The sequence below is a fragment of the Mustela nivalis genome, assembly GCF_964662115.1.
Source record: "Mustela nivalis genome assembly, chromosome: 8".
Classification (NCBI taxonomy): domain Eukaryota; kingdom Metazoa; phylum Chordata; class Mammalia; order Carnivora; family Mustelidae; genus Mustela; species Mustela nivalis.
The window spans coordinates 50,820,901-50,837,021 of record NC_139027.1 but is presented as its reverse complement, the minus strand read 5'-3'; the positions used below and the strand labels follow the sequence as shown (position 1 = coordinate 50,837,021).

Sequence of the window (16,121 nt, the reverse complement as noted above, 5' to 3'; positions counted from 1 at the left end):
CCTAAGAGATTTTAGCATAGGCTTATGGTGTGCTTCATTAAATGTTTTTCTGTATCTATTGAAGTTATTTAAATTATATAAATTTTCTTTTAATCTACTAATGCATTAAATTACACTAATAGACTTGCAACATTACACCAAGTTTGCATTTGCCACTATAAACTCTACATATTAATGCTATTTGTAAGTTGTTGGATTCTGTTTTCTAATATTGATTTAGGACTTCTAATTTCTATTTATGAATGAGCCTGATCTATATTTATGAGTTTATGCAATTATACTACCCTCTTCTGGCTTCATTATCAAGATTACATATACTTCATAAAATGACTTTCTGTTTCCTCTTTTCTGTTATCTGAGAGTTTGTGTAGAATATGAGTTGAAGACAAAATTCCCTATACCAGGGGATATCTTTTCTTTTCTTATTTAAGAGAAATTTGGGTTATTTTTTTTAATTAATTTTTTTTGAAGTAATCTGTACACACAACATGGGGCTTGAACTCACAACCTGGAGATCAAGAGTTGCATGCTCCTAAGGACTGAGCCAGCCAGATGCCCACTGGAGATTTCGTTAAGGGAAAAATGTTAACTACTTTTTCTTTTACTTCTGAAAGGAATAGTCCTTTCCAGCTTAATGTGGGGAAGATACCATATTATATGCTTTCTATCTTGGGTGGCCCCAAGAGGCTGTCAAAATCAAAGTTCAAATTGTCTGGACTAACAAGCGACCTCAGGGCAAAGGCAGCTCAAGCAGTTAGCCCATCTCTCGGGCCTCTCAACTTCCCTGGATCTGGCTTGATAATTCCTTAATATCCTTACCAAGCATTTGAGAACTATAGAACATTTTATGTGGTATATACACAAAAACACAGCATTGTTAGTAGTTTCCAGATGAAAGTTTGATATGTATAACCTAGTCTCCTATATTCCTAAAACCAGGAATGATTATTACTTTGTAAATTTTTCTCCAAGTCCATGAATTATTTGTATTTGCTAAAGAACAGCACTCATCCATTAGTTTCCATTATCTTCTATTTGATGTAACTGGTTTTCCTCAAATATTTTATGACTCTTGACTATTCACATTTTCGAATGAAGGACAAGGATGATTAATATGGATAATCTGCAGAAGTTGTTGACTCTGTAAATTTAAGTCTGTTTCCCAAGAAAGTCACTACAGGCTCTTTGTAAGGGGACAGGGCAGATGAATTACTTTGTTCAAAAAGTAGTACAAGAGAACTTCACTGATCATACTATTACCTCTTTACATAGATGGTAAGCTTGGGCAAAGGAACAGGGTGAGCAGCTGGCTGGCTAAGATTTCTGGAAAGCAGACCTCTAAATAATTTCTTTTATGATTTCTCCCAGGCCCATTCCTGCTCATTATATGTGTTAACTCTAAATTTAGAGTGTTCCTAGATTCCATTTGGAAGAATATCTCCTACTTTGACAATACCTCTTTCTACCATATTTAATGTAATATTTTCTTGTCTCAGGTTCAGTTAATTTTCTGATTTCCTTTGCTTTCTAAGTTCAAGGAAATTTTTAAAAACTTCTGGCCTACAGATGGTACTTTGTAGAATTTCTCTTTTCATTTTGTTTTTCCCCATGTTATTTGATTAGAAGAATTTGGTTAGAAGATCTAGAAGACAAGTATACTCAGTATACCCTTTTGACTCAAAAAAACCAAAATACACAAGCGGGATGGGTATGGACATGGCGTGAGTTTGTATAAAACCACTACCACGGTACTCACTGCTGTCTACCTATGACATCAGACTAAAATGTCCAATATTTAATATCTGTAAAACATGAGGTTTTTGCCACACAGCATTACATTGTTCCGTAATTCTGAGTACCCTTTCAGTATTATTCCTTTCAATATTATCAGATGATGTTTATCATATTATTAAAAACTATATTAGCAGATCTTCTAATACTGAACTATTCCTGATACAAACTCTCCTTTGCAGAAGCAAATTATACTTTAATATACTGCTAAATTTGAATTCCAAGCAAGATGGACCATGTAACATCTATAGTGTTTTGAAATCAGCATTGCAAACACTGTACATATTAATACCTGAAACACTATAGCTTTCAAAATGTTTCCAATTTATGCAATGACTAATAATTCAATCAGAAAAAGAGTAGTTTTAAATGTAACATGGAATGCTAGAAAGATATATGGATTTTTGATAAACAAGTAACAATCATTCAGATACACTGTTTCTTTTTGAGATTTGTTTTGAAGTTTGGGTTTGCTCTTATTTTGGTTTGCTTTGTTGGGTAATATAATACATTAAATAAATAGTGTCATGAAATAGAATTAACATTTGCGGCATCAATTACTCTTGTCTCATAATAAATAAAATGGCTGTAAATGTATGTGGTGCTGAGTTATGTTTTAATAGCCTTGTTGAGATATAATTCTCATACCACACAACTCACCCATCTGAAGTATATAATTTAATGGCTTTAGTTATTGTATATTCACAGACATGTGCAAACATAACCACAGTCCATTTTAGAAAAATTTTTTTTGCCTCAAAAAGAAAATGCATGTCATTTAAATTATCCTCCCAGCTATTCCAAGGCCAAAGCAACCACTAGTCTACTTTCTGCCTCTACAGATTGATGCTGAAATATTGGATAGAAAAAAGTATTTTGTTATGTATTCTTCAATTCAGAAAAATACGCAATAGATCTACAAAGAAAAGCTCCATTAAGATTAATTTTCTCGGGGCGCCTGGGTGGCTCAGTGGGTTAAAGCCTCTGCCTTCGGCTCGGGTCATGATCTCAGGGTCCTGGGACTGAGCCATGCATCAAGCTCTCTGCTCATCAGGGAGCCTGCTTCCTCCTCTCTCTCTCTGCCTGCCTCTCTGCCTACTTGTGATCTCTATCTGTCAAATAAATAAATAAAATCTTTAAAAAAAAAGATTAATTTTCTCCAGAGATATACACTTTAATCATTAGCATACTATCTTGCTCTTCCTGACATCAAATACAACTGCATGATGGAGAAGAGAGGACAGTTTCCTGCTGATCAGATCTGTCATATGCTCAAATGTGTAAGTCACAGAGAAAAAGGTACGAACCATTGCTTTACAAAACAGAAATTGCTTGCAAGAAATCAAAGTTTTCCAAAAGAAAAACAGCTTTTCCCAGGGAAATAATAAAATTGGATATGGACAGATATAGAATAAATAACATCAAGGACTCCTCTCCAGAGAATACAGTAATATTTGTTAATAAATATGATTGGGGGGAAAAACTTTCCTCAAAATATTACCTAAAAAAACCATAAAACATCAAAAATGGGATTTAGATGAAAAGCACACAAAATACTTTACCAAAAACATGTAAGCAAATAATTGAGAAAAATGCATATATTCCTGGTGACAAATAACAGGTACTAAAATATGTCAATTAACTCCATTTTAATGGATAGATTCACTGCATAATGACACTATAGTTCAACTGGGGGGAGGGGTGTTATAAGTGGTGAAAGGAATTGGCCAAGTGATTCTCAAATTAATCTGGGAGAATAAGAAGAATGTAAATGGTTAGCATACATTAAAAAGTGGATTTTAGAGAACAAACATGTTTAGTGGAAACTATGCCATACTACTATATCAATTATAGTAATCAGGTCAATGTTGTATTGGTTCAAGACAGAAAAAAAAGAAGAAAAGGAGGGGTGAGAATCTAGACCCCAGCGACAAAGCTTAGTATTTACAAAATATATTATTATATGATAAAGGTAGCCTCCAAAATATGTTAGGAAAAAACAGATGCTATGGACTAAATATTAAGCCCCCCAAATTGGTATGTTAGACCCCTAAACCCCAGTGTAGCAATATCTGGAGATGGAACTCCCAGAGATATTTAAGGTCAAATGAGGAAGGGCCCTGATCTGACGGGCTTGGTATCCTTATAAAAGGAGTAGGAGACACTGGAATGCACACTGAGAAAAGGCCACGTGAGGACATGGTGAGAATATAAATCAAGAAGAGAGTTCTCACCAGAAACCAACCACCACGCTGGCACCCTGATCTCAGAATTTCAGCCTCCAGAACTGTGAGAAAATTAATTTCCATTGTTTAAGCACCAGTCTATGACACTTCATTATGGCAATTTAAGCTGAATAAAATAAGAGATTAATACAATAATGTTATTGGAAGTGATGAGTCATTTTAAAAAATAATTAAAACAGACTCCAAGGAGTGCCGGGGGGCTCAGTTAAGCACTACCTCTTGGTTCTAGCTCAGGTCATGATCTCAGGGTCACAAGGTCGAGTCCATGGCAGGCTCCACGCTCAGTGTAGAGTCTGGTGGGGATTCTCTCCCTCTCCCTCTGCTCCTCCTCCCACTTGCGTGCATATATGCCCACTCTCTCTATCAAATAGATAAATAAAATATTTTTTTAAAAAAAGATAGAATCCAGGGGTGCCTGGGTGGCTCAGTGGTTTAAACCTCTGCCTTCAGCTCGGGTCATGATCTCAGGGTCCTGGGATTGAGCCGTCTATCAGGCTCTCTGCTCAGTGGGGAGCCTGCTTCCCCCTCTCTCCCTCTGCCTGCTACTCTGCCTGCTTGTGATGTCTCTCTCTCTGTCAAATCAATAAATAAAATCTTTAAAAAAAAAGACCCCACACCCTATACTAAAATAAACTTTTCATGTCTCTGATATATATGGAAAAAAGTAACTGTACAGAAATACTAAAATAGGGACAAATAACTATATATTCTTTGGAACAAGGAAGACATAAATTGTCAAGCTAAAAATCAATATATTTACAAAAAATTTTAAACTTCTGTGAAGCCATGGAAAAGAAAAGTTAGAGACACATAAAATTAAGAAAAAATATTTGCAGCCTATATACCACACCAGAGATTAACATTCAAATTAAAAGCTAGCATCCATTTTTTATTAATAAATAATAAAATATTTTTAAACTGTTAAATATACAAGCAGTGCATATGAACAGGAAATTTTAAAAAGATATACAAATAACTAAAAAAGAGACTTCTAATATCAGTATTAATCAAAGAAAAACATGTTAAGATATAACTTCTGACACATTAGGAATGATTTTTTGTTTTGTTTTGTTTTTAAGATTTTATTTATTTATTTGACAGAGAGAGAGATCGCAAGTAGGCAGAGAGGCAGGCAGAGAGAGAAAGAGAAGGAAGCAGGCTCCCTGCTGAGAGGGAGCCCTATGCAGGGTTGGATCCCAGGATGCTGGGATCATGACCTGAGCCGAAGCAGATGCTTAACTGACTGAGCCACCCAGAACCCCTCATTTTTTGATAAAAATAAATAACAAGTGGTAGTATGTACATAAAAGTGTAAAAAAAAATTCCAGTCATAACATAGTTACAGGAAATTTTACAAGTTATAAGTTACGTAGTTACAAGAAATTTTAAAATTAGATAGATATACAGGGCACCTGGGTCGCTGAACTGGTTAAATGTCTGCCATCGGCTCAGGTCATGATCTCAGGGTCCTGGGATCCAGCCCCACGTCAGGCTCCATATTCAGTGGGGAGTCTGCTTCTTCCTCTGCCCCTCCCCCCGCTCATGCACTCGTTCTCATTCTCTCTTTCTCTCTCTCCCCCTCAAATAAATAAAATCCTTTTTAAAAAGATCAATATATAAATAGGCAAACACTTAAAATTTCTAAATACTAAAAAAGAAACCATAAATAAAAATAAAAGGAGAAAAACACTGGAAATGTATTCAATGACATATCCTCTTTGGTTTCAAATTCATATATTAACCAAAGTCCTACACCATGCAACTTGGATAACACAAAGGCAGAGTAATCATATCCAAAGGAAACTGATGACCTCACCACTCTAAACCATCAAAGGGAAAGAAGCCATAAACCTAGGTATTACCTTGATATGCTTTTAATATTACATTTTATATTTAATCCAACACAAAATAAAATTAATCTTACCACCTAAAAATCTCTCCAATTCATCCACATCTCTCCACATCTACTATGGCCCTTGGTCTAGCTGTCATTATCTCTTGCCTGAATATTAGACTATCCTACTAATTGTTCTACTCACATTCTTTCTCATCACTCATCCATAATTTAGCCAGAATGGAAATCTGATCTTCGCACTCCAATTTACCCTACCCCCACAGTGAACACATACACACTCCATTCAACCCAGTGCTTAAAGTATCAGATAGGTCTTGAGCAATATGACATCTATCTACTTTTTTTTTTTAATATAATTTTTTATTTTTTATAAACATATATTTTTATCCCCAGGGGTACAGGTCTGTGAATCACCAGGTTTACACACTTCACAGCACTCACCAAAACACATACCCTCCCCAATGTCCATAATACCACCCCCTTCTCCCAAATCCCCTCCCCATGCCTAACTTTCTATGTTCTGTGTTCTGCCCACTCTGAACATTTTTCAAGTCCCTAAAATGGCTACAATCCCATCAATTACAGATTTTACACATGGTATTTACTCTGGAACACTTGCTGATGGAGAGATAAGAAAGCTGAGGTGTCACGGATAACTTGAGTTTCTAGCTGGCACAACTAGATGGATACTAGAGCCATTTACAGAAATATTGTAGACACTAAATTATCTCCTATTATTAATTCCTGACTATCACATTTCTCAAACAGTTCAGATAGAAAAGTACCCCCAAAGCCTGTGTACTACCATCTCTTATACCTAGAATTCCCTTTTAATTGATCTTTCCTTAAATAGTGTCTCCTTGATCTTCTGATCTCAGAATGCCACTTCTGATCAACTAATCAAAACTAGGCACCCTGTTGTCCTAACCTATTACTGTTTTAATTGCATTATATTATCACTATCTGATATTATTTGTTTATTGGGAACCTCCCCAATGAAAATGACTTTCTGAAAGCAAAGACTTCATCCATCTAGTTCACATTTGTATTCCCACTGCCAACACATAATCAGTGTTTAAGAAGTATTGGATAAATGATTAATTCAGAGCCAATGTTATCTATCTGAAATAAAGTGGATTATCATCAAAAATTCATGCTTTGGGGCGCCTGGGTGGCTCAGTGGGTTGAGCCACTGCTTTCGGCTCAGGTCATGATCTCAGGGTCCTGGGATCGAGTCCCGCATCGGGCTATCTGCTCAGCGGGGAGCCTGCTTCCCTCTCTCTCTCTCTCTGCCTGCCTCTCCGACTACTTGTGATATCTCTCTGTCAAATAAATAAATAAAATCTTTTAAAAAAAAAAATTCATGCTTTGATAAAATATATCAAAATCATGGGAACTCACAATTAGGTAACTTATTGATATGTTGTATGTTTTTTTTTTTCAAAAATTAAGAATAAAACTGTGAACTCCAAACCAGTACTGACTGGCATTATAGAAGGCAATAGAGATTAGTGGCTGAGCATATGGGCTCTGGAGTCCTGTCTCTGGATTCGAATCCAAGCTCTACCACTTACTGTGTAACAATTAGTCTGGTTACTTAACCTCTCTGAGATTCAGTTCCCCAGACCATAAGGTAAATATAATTATAATACCTATACCTTATGAAATACATATGAAGTGCATATACCAACCTCTGACACAGAAGACTCCAATAAATGTCAGCTGTTGTCTTTTTTTGGTTTGTTTTTTGTTTTGGGGGGTTTTTTGTTGTTTGTTTGTTTGTTTGTTTGTTTAATTACAGAGTGCATCCAAAAAAAAAAAAAAAAATGGGCTCAGTATTTAAAAGGATGGCAATTTGAAGTGGCTACTTCCACATGTCTTTGAGAGAGATAGCTCCAAGCAGGTGATACCACACAATACATCCTTGCTAATTTTAAGGCAGTCCAACACTGACCAGTACACAGATACTCAGCAGTGAGAATATCTCGCGGGCGTCTTACATACCGAGTGGGTGCGGAGTGCCGCGATGGTTTTTGAAAGTGCCATTTCCCAAAGTTCATCAATGTAGGCTCTATTCACTAAGCCCTGGGTTGTATGTAAAATGTGATCTTCAACCACAAAAAAACTAGATGAAGGGGAAAAAAAAAGAAAGTTCAGAAATTACAGAAAAGCACAGAAAGTTCAGAAATTACAGGTTGACTACCATCTCTGGGGTCTCACAAACATTAAGAGCTGCCACCAAATTCGAAGTTAATAGTCACTTTTCCTAAAGAAAGCTACTAGGTGTTGTAAACAAAAATCACATTTCTTGGACTTAGAATTTTGTCCAACCACTTTATAGAAATCAGAGTCCCATTTCTATTAAATGTTAACCAGGTCAGCAATTTAAAGGGGAAGAAAATATTTATAGGTAAGGGAAGCTAATTTTACTGTATTAAAAATGCCAGGCCATTAAGACATTTAAAAAAATTAATCGATTTTTTAAAAATTAATCGATTTTAAAGAGACAACGAAAGCTGAAACACACATTTTTATAAGAGCCACACATACAAAATATCAAAATGATTCCCTTTATATGGACTCACTCATTATAGGGTTGAAAAGGTTTTTTATAAAGGTCAAAAAAATGCACACTTATTTTTTAACACTCTGTTGTAGCTTTATTGTTGTGCATTTATAACATATCATTAGCTCCCTTGGCTAAATGTTCATACTAAACTAATTCTTTAAATAAGGAATTCTTATAATATATTTTAATCAAAACTATAAAAAAAAATCTAAAGTCTGAAATAAAAAAGCAATTTCATGGAACAATCCAACTCCTTTCCCTTTCTTTTAACTTCAAGGTCATTATTTTGCAATTAAAATAAGCTGCCTATATTTGGGGTGTTTATTTGGGAAATGCAATTCCATATTAGTATGTATACTCTAGATGATGGTGGCAAACTCTATAGCCCATGGGATGAATCTGGCCCACTGCCCGTTTTTATAAATATTGTTTTACTGGAACACAGCCACGTTCACTCATTGCTGTATTGTCTATAGCTGCTTTCACATTGCAACAACAGAGCTGAACGGCTGTGACAGAAACCGTATGGCCTGCGAAGCCTAAAATACTTTACTAGCTGGCCCTTTTAGAAAAAGCTTGCCAACTTTTGCTGATTATTTGGTTCCCTCTTATCAAGAATGGAGAAACCAAACATCAAGGGTAATAAAATTACAATTCAAAGTTTTTTCTCCCTTTCTCCACCAAAACTACTCTCCAACAATATAACGCTGAAACCATCAAGACATTCCTTTAAAATTATCAGAAAGTCAAAAATAAATCTCAAGAATTTAAAATAAAAAAAGAAAAAGAATTTCCCAAGGAAAATTTATTTTTCCAAGTCTCCCAAATCTAGGTGTTCAAAGTGTACAAATTTAAATACATACACACATATATACCTACCCTACAATTTGATTAAAATACTTCCTGTAGCCATCTAAAGTTTCATGCTGCAACAAAGCAAAGAAGAAAAAAGTTGTTCTTTCTATTTTGATAAATTAAGACAAAGTTAAAGTCAGTTACTTGATTTCTTAAGGCTCAGTTCCCAAGACCTAGATGAATATAATAGTACACTACCATATTGGGTTCTAATGAAGATGAAATGATATCATCCATCCCAGTACTTAAAACAATGCCTGATACACAGCAATCAATAGATGTTAGCTACTATTTTCCTACTGTCACATCCACCAAAAATGATCTCAGAGCGAGTTTAAAAAAAAAACAACAAAAAAAAAAGGTACCTATGCAAAATAATGAACAGCTGCCAGAGAAGAAAAGTGAAAAACTGAGAAAAGTTAAGTTGGTGATCCTACCATGTTAGATGGAGGCTGGAGCACCAAGCGGGCCTGTTTTCGCCTCTGTTTTCGGTAGTAGTTCTCAAATGTTTCCCGGGCACCCTGTAAAATAAACAAAAGGAAAATGGGTTGACACAATTTGACCAATTATTCTAGTATTTCATGGGAAAAAAGAAGCTCCCAAGACCCCACATTTCTCAAAATCTGCTATTTTGACAATGATAATAATCATAGAAAAAAAATGACATTACCATTTATTGAGACTTACCTACAAATCCCGTAAGAATGGATACAAAAGATTCTTTTTTTTTTTTTTTAAGATTTTATTTATTTACTTGACAGAGAGAAATCACAAGTAGATGGAGAGGCAGGCAGAGAGAGAGAGAGAGGGAAGCAGGCTCCCTGCTGAGCAGATAGCCCGATGCAGGACTCGATCCCAGGACCCTGAGATCATGACCTGAGCCGAAGGCAGCGGCTTAACCCACTGAGCCACCCAGGCGCCCGATACAAAAGATTCTTAAGAGGACACTACAGAACTCAACCACCAAACACACCAAAGCTGGTTGTTCAGTCAACTATCACAAATTCACAAGAATGAAGACAAACCGTCACAGAACATTCCAGAAGAAAAATGTGTAGAATGAAAACCAGTCTCAAATGAATCATGAGCAAAGGGCCAGAGGGAGGCAGGAAAAAGGCAGAAGCGGAGAACAGTGAATCAGTCTTCCAGCTAGCATATAATAAGGCACAGGATTAACACCAAAAAGGAAATTCTTGGTGCACAGTTTCTTAAACTGAAAGGTGTTTCGGAGAACTAGAGCTGGCTCAAGAGCTCTGTAACTGGGCTGAACAACAGCCTCTCAAAATTCATGGCCTTCCTGGGATGTCATAATGGGACCTTATTTAAAAACAGGGTCACAGCAGATGTATTTAAATTAAGAGGCAGTCACACTAGATAGAGTAGGCTGCTACTTAATCCAATATAATTGGGATCCCTAAAAGAATAGGAGAAAAGACATGGAGATAGACACACAGGGAGAACATCCTGTGACAACACCAGCAGAGACCGGAGCCCCGGTCTGCAAGCCAAGGACACCAAGGATTGCTGGCCACCACCAGAAGCTCGAAGAGGCCAGGAAGGATGCCTACCAGAGTCTCAGAGGGAGGATGGCCTTCTGACACCTGCTTTTGGATTTCTAGTCTCCAAACCTGGGACCGAATAAATTTCTGCTGTGCAAGCCACCCAACCCGGGATACTTTGTTCCAGCAGTCCTAGGAAAACAAGATAACTCAAAGCTTTTAAAACATGATGCCCCCAGGGAGCGCCCGGGTGGTTCAGTCCATTAAGCTTCTGCCTTGGGCTCAGGTCATGATCCCAGCGTCTGGGGATCAGGCCCTGCATCTGGCTCCCTGCTCAAAAAGGAGTCTACTTCTCCCTCTGCCTATGTTGGCTGCTCGTGCTGGAGCTCTGTCTCAGTCAAATAAAGAAGTAAAACCTTTAAAAAAAAAAAAAAAAAGGAAAAGAAAAGAAGGAAAGAAAAGAAATGATGCCCCCCTAGGACTAAATTCTACTCTGAATCCCAAACCTTTCTCAATGAATAAGAGTAGAAATGAGGAGAGAGTATGCACGGTGGTTAAGAGCACCGATTTTGGAACCAATGATGTTTTCATTCAAGTGAGTCTGTGCCTTTCTAGCTGTATAACTCGTATGACCAGCTGTGTAACTTTCATTAATTTACCTTCCACCATTTAAGTCTTTGGCTTTCACTAACAGATGTGCTATGGTGTCCTCATCCCTGTAAATGTCATGCTCATCATTGTCATGAGGGTTCAGATGAGCTAGAAAGCTTTGAGAACGGTGTCTGATAAATAATCACCACTACATATGTGCTTATTTTTTCAAAAATGAGATGAAATAGATCAATAATGACAATGACTGCCTCGCCCATGCGAAAAAGTATAAACTCTACACAATCCCCAAGTTCAGTTCCCTCACCTCAGAAGTCTGAAGAATCCTATTCAATGTGACGTCTCTATTAGATCCCTAAACCAGAGAAACTGATTGAAGGTACTAAATCACACTAACTCAACAGCCTAAGCTCAGCGGTTGGCAAACGTTGCCTCTAAAAGGCAGGATGGTAAATATCTCAGGCCTGGTGAGCTCTATGGTCTCACCTCTGCTGTTGAAATGCAAAGGCAGCCACAGTCAGTACATAGGTGAGTGTGGCTGTGTTCCAACAAAATGTTATTTGGGGAAACTGAAATCAGAATGTCATATAATTTTCATCCGCCATGAAATATTCTTTTATTTATTTATTTATTTATTACCAACCATTTAAAAATGTAAAAGCCATTTGGAGTTCACAGGGGTCACATCGAAATAAGCAGCAGGGTGGCCATGGCCCATGGTTTGCTGACCCCTGGTGTAGCTTAAAAACAACAGTTTTAAAACGCTAACGAGATTATAACTAGACACCTGAGTTTTTCCTGTTATAAAATGAAATCAAACATTAAGACAGCTATTTCAGGGCTTGCTTATTTCTTAGTCCACAAGTTAACGAGGTAGCAAATGGTTCTATTTAAGAAATAAGAAGTGGAAACTGCCTGTTGGTTTGTTAAAGTTATTTCCCACTCGTCACCATTTCTCAGCTTAGTGGTACTATTGAATGTCAATTACATTCTGTACACACTGAAGGGCTTTTCATTGTACAGTTAACAGCCCTACAGGCCTTTATTATTCTTGTGTGACATTACACATTCAACATGCTTTGGAGCCAAGATACACTCAGCTGAGAATTTAGGGAAAGTCTTCTCTCAAATTAGACCATTGTATAATAATTTAATTATTTGCTATAAAAGATAGAAAATATACAAGATGAAATTCTATATAAAAACCTATCATAGACCTCTACTTAGTTCTAACTAGATACAATTTGCCTTTCAAATATTCATTTGCTAAAATAAAAACACAAGAAAAGACCAATTTATCTAATAATTCTGGTTTCTCCATTTACAAAATTTGATTTTCCCTAATGGCTGCTAAATAAATTTACCTCTGAGTATTCTATTTCCTCTGCCAATTTTGTCAACTCCATGCTTACAGGTGGAATTTATAGTAGACTGGTCCAGCTGGATGCCTGTCTTTTCCCAAACAGATCAACAGATGAACTATAAAAGTTTGCCACTTCAGTTTCAAGCTCCTCTAATCGTTAATAATAATTAAAACAAAACTTAAAAGCCAGTGAAAGTATAAGCAAACAGATATAAAATAACAGGCAAGTGAAAAGCTGTTTTAGTGTGTTTTCAATTTATGTCATTAGTATTACGGTGGTCCAAAAGCTTTGTAATAATTAATAAACACACAAATTATCACAGAAAAACAAGTCACTTTACATACATAAAGTGCTTACCATAAAATAAAGAACAGTTCTTGTCATCATTGAATTTATAGTCTGAGTGGAAAACTAGCAATTAAATGAACAAAAAGTACAACAGAATCCTATAGATTGGAGAGAGAGAGAGAGAGCGTGTGTGTGTGTGTGTGTGTGTGCGCGCGCGTGCGTGCATGTGTGTCTATATAGTGGGCGGGAGGAATGTCAGAGAAAGTTTCTTCAGGAAAAAAAGCCATTTATATTCATAATTGAAGAAGGAGTCAGAATAACGCACATAAAAAGAAAGGGAAAACTTATTTCTCATAGAGATACAGGGGTTCAACGAAAAAAGGCATCATGTATCTCATGAACTGAAAGAAGTTCTTCATGGCAGAACCTTCAGAGTGTAAGAGCGAAAAATGACAAGAAATAAAGGCTAGAGGGCTTTGTAAATTCTATTAAGATATCTGGACTTCAACTCTAGAGACAATCAGAGTTTTAGACGTTTACAAGTTGCAATGTACTGAGTAGAATGAAGAAACGGAACCTTAGATACAAAAAGATCAGTCTCGGGACGCCCGGGTGGCTCAGTGGGTTAAAGCCTCTGCCTTCAGCTCAGGTCATGATCTCAGGGTGTTGGGATCGAGCCCTGCATTGGGCTCTCTGCTCGGTGGGGAGCCTGCTTCCTCCTCTCTCTCTGCCTGCCTCTTTGCCTACTTGTGATCTCTCTCTCTCAAATAAATAAATAAAATCTTTAAAAAAAAAAAAAGATCAGTCTGATCCCGACATATATTTAAGAGGTACAAGTTGATGACTGATTGAATACTGGTGGTAAAGAACAGAAAAGACAGAAAACTAATGTCAGATTTCTAACCTGGGTAATTGGTTTGATGGTGGTGTCATTTAACGAGAGAGAAAACATAACAGCTGGGATATGTAGTCAATTACTATTCATGGATTCCATATTTGCAAATGTGCCTACCTGCCAAAATTTATTTGTAACCTCAAAATCAATACTCATGCTGTTTCATTATCATTCACACATGAGTACAGAGTGTTGAAAAATTTGAGCAGTGCCTACTGCACGTGTTCCTATCTGAGGTCAAACAAGGCCAACACTCTGTCTCCTTTCTTCAGTTCTCATACTATAAACAATTATTCTTTTTCACAGTCATCCAGTTCCTCATTCTTTGTATTTTTGTGCTTTTTAAAAATTGAGATATAATTGACATATAACATCATGTTATTTTCAGGTATACAACATAAAGATTCAATATTTATACATATGGCAAAATGACCATCACCATAAGTCTAGTTAACGCCTATCATCACATACAATTTTCCCCCCCTTGGGTTGAGAACTTTTAAGATCTACTCTCTTAGGAAATTTCAATTACCATACTATACATTATATCCCTCGGACTTATTTTCTAACTGAAAGACTATTCCTTTTCATTGCCTTCACCCAACTCTGTCATCCTCCACTTCTGGCAACCACCCATCTCTCTATTTATGAGCTCAGTTGGGTATTCTATTTATTTGTTTAGTTCCATATATAAATGAGATCATACAGTATTTGTGTCTGACGTATTTCACTTAGCAGAATGCCTTGAAGGTCCAGCCATGTTGTCACAAATGGCAAGATTGCATTCTTTTTCACAGCTGAATAATACTCCTTTGTATATATAGATCCCACATGTTCTTTATCCATTCATCCATCAATGAACACTTAGACTGTTCCTATGTCTTGACTATTGTAAATAATGTCACAATGAACATAGGAGTGCACACACTTTTTTAGTTAGTGTTTTCATTTCCTTCCGATAAATATCAAGAAATGAAGTTGCTGGAACATATGGCAGTTCTATTTGTAATTTTCTGAGAAACCTCCACACTGTTTTCCATAGTGGTTACACCAGTTTACATTCCCACCGACATGCAACAAGGGTTCCACTTTCACGACATCCTCGCCAACACTTATTTCTTGTCTTTTTGATAATATTCTAACAGCAGTAAGGTGATCATCTCATTGCAGGCCTGATTTGCGTGTTCTTGATGATTAGTGATGTTGAGCGCCCTTTCCTTTACCTGCTGGTCACCTGTATGTCTTGCATCTTTGTGCTTGTGGTTGACTTTGCTATTTAAAATGGCCCCCACGTGCCGTACTATAGTGCTGTATAGTGTTCCTAAGACTTGACACTTGTCAAGAAGACAAGATGTGCCTTACAGAGAAAGCACATTTAAATAAGCTTTGTTTGGCCATGTGTTATAGTGCCATTGGCCATGAATTCAATGTTAATGAGTCAACAGTATATATTCAATAATATCTTTTAAAGAGAAAGAGGCAGAAAACAGGGTTATGCATTGATTGACTGATGAAACGTTGTAAGCAGAAGCTCACAGAAACCTAACCCCAGCAGAAATGTTTCAGTATTCACTCAGTGTTTACAATGACCTTATAAAGTATAACCAACATGAATAACAAGAACTGATTGTACATGAGGATACTGGTAATAATGACCTCTGTCATGAACTTGTTTAGTTTGTGACTTCTAAGTGCTAAGTGTTCAGGAGAGGGCATATTTGGGTCTACAGCTCAGGTGAAAGGGCTAAGCTAAAGACAATAGTTTTCACAATCAAAAAAGATGGTAATCTAAGCCTAGGAAAACATGAGATCATCTAAGGAATATCTGTAGAATTTAAGTACAAAAGGACCTACCACAAAAACCCTCAGGGACACCAACAATTAAGAAATATCTGTCTCTTTCCTATAATTAAAATATAACTTTAAATGTCACTTACTGAGAAAACACTTTTCCACTACTCACTCTAACATGTAAAGTTTTGCCAGGGCACTTGGGTGGCTCAGTCAGTTAAAGGGCCAACTCTTGGTTTCAGCTAGGGTCATGATCTCGGGCTTAGGAGATCCAACCCATCTCAGGGTTACTCCCCAACCCATCTCAGGCCCTGTGTCTATCTGCACTCCGTTTGCTTGGGATTCTTTCCCTTCTCCTC

The 16,121-nt window shown here is 36.8% G+C and overlaps 1 protein-coding gene across 3 annotated transcripts in view; it reads right to left on the bottom strand.

Annotated features, from left to right (window-relative positions):
* EXOC6B (exocyst complex component 6B) overlaps nucleotides 1-16,121 on the bottom strand; it is a 604,005-nt gene that overhangs the window by 286,182 nt on the left and 301,702 nt on the right. For all 3 annotated transcript variants that reach the window (XR_014315086.1, XM_082744029.1, XM_082744030.1), the window contains 3 exons: nucleotides 9,754-9,837; nucleotides 9,341-9,387; nucleotides 7,897-8,017 (listed from right to left, as the gene is read on the bottom strand). Coding sequence is in view for 2 of the 3 variants with exons in the window: in XM_082744029.1 (XP_082600155.1) it covers nucleotides 7,897-8,017; nucleotides 9,341-9,387; nucleotides 9,754-9,837 (252 nt within the window). In the remaining variant the exon portion in view is untranslated. The remainder of the gene's footprint in view (nucleotides 1-7,896; nucleotides 8,018-9,340; nucleotides 9,388-9,753; nucleotides 9,838-16,121) is intronic.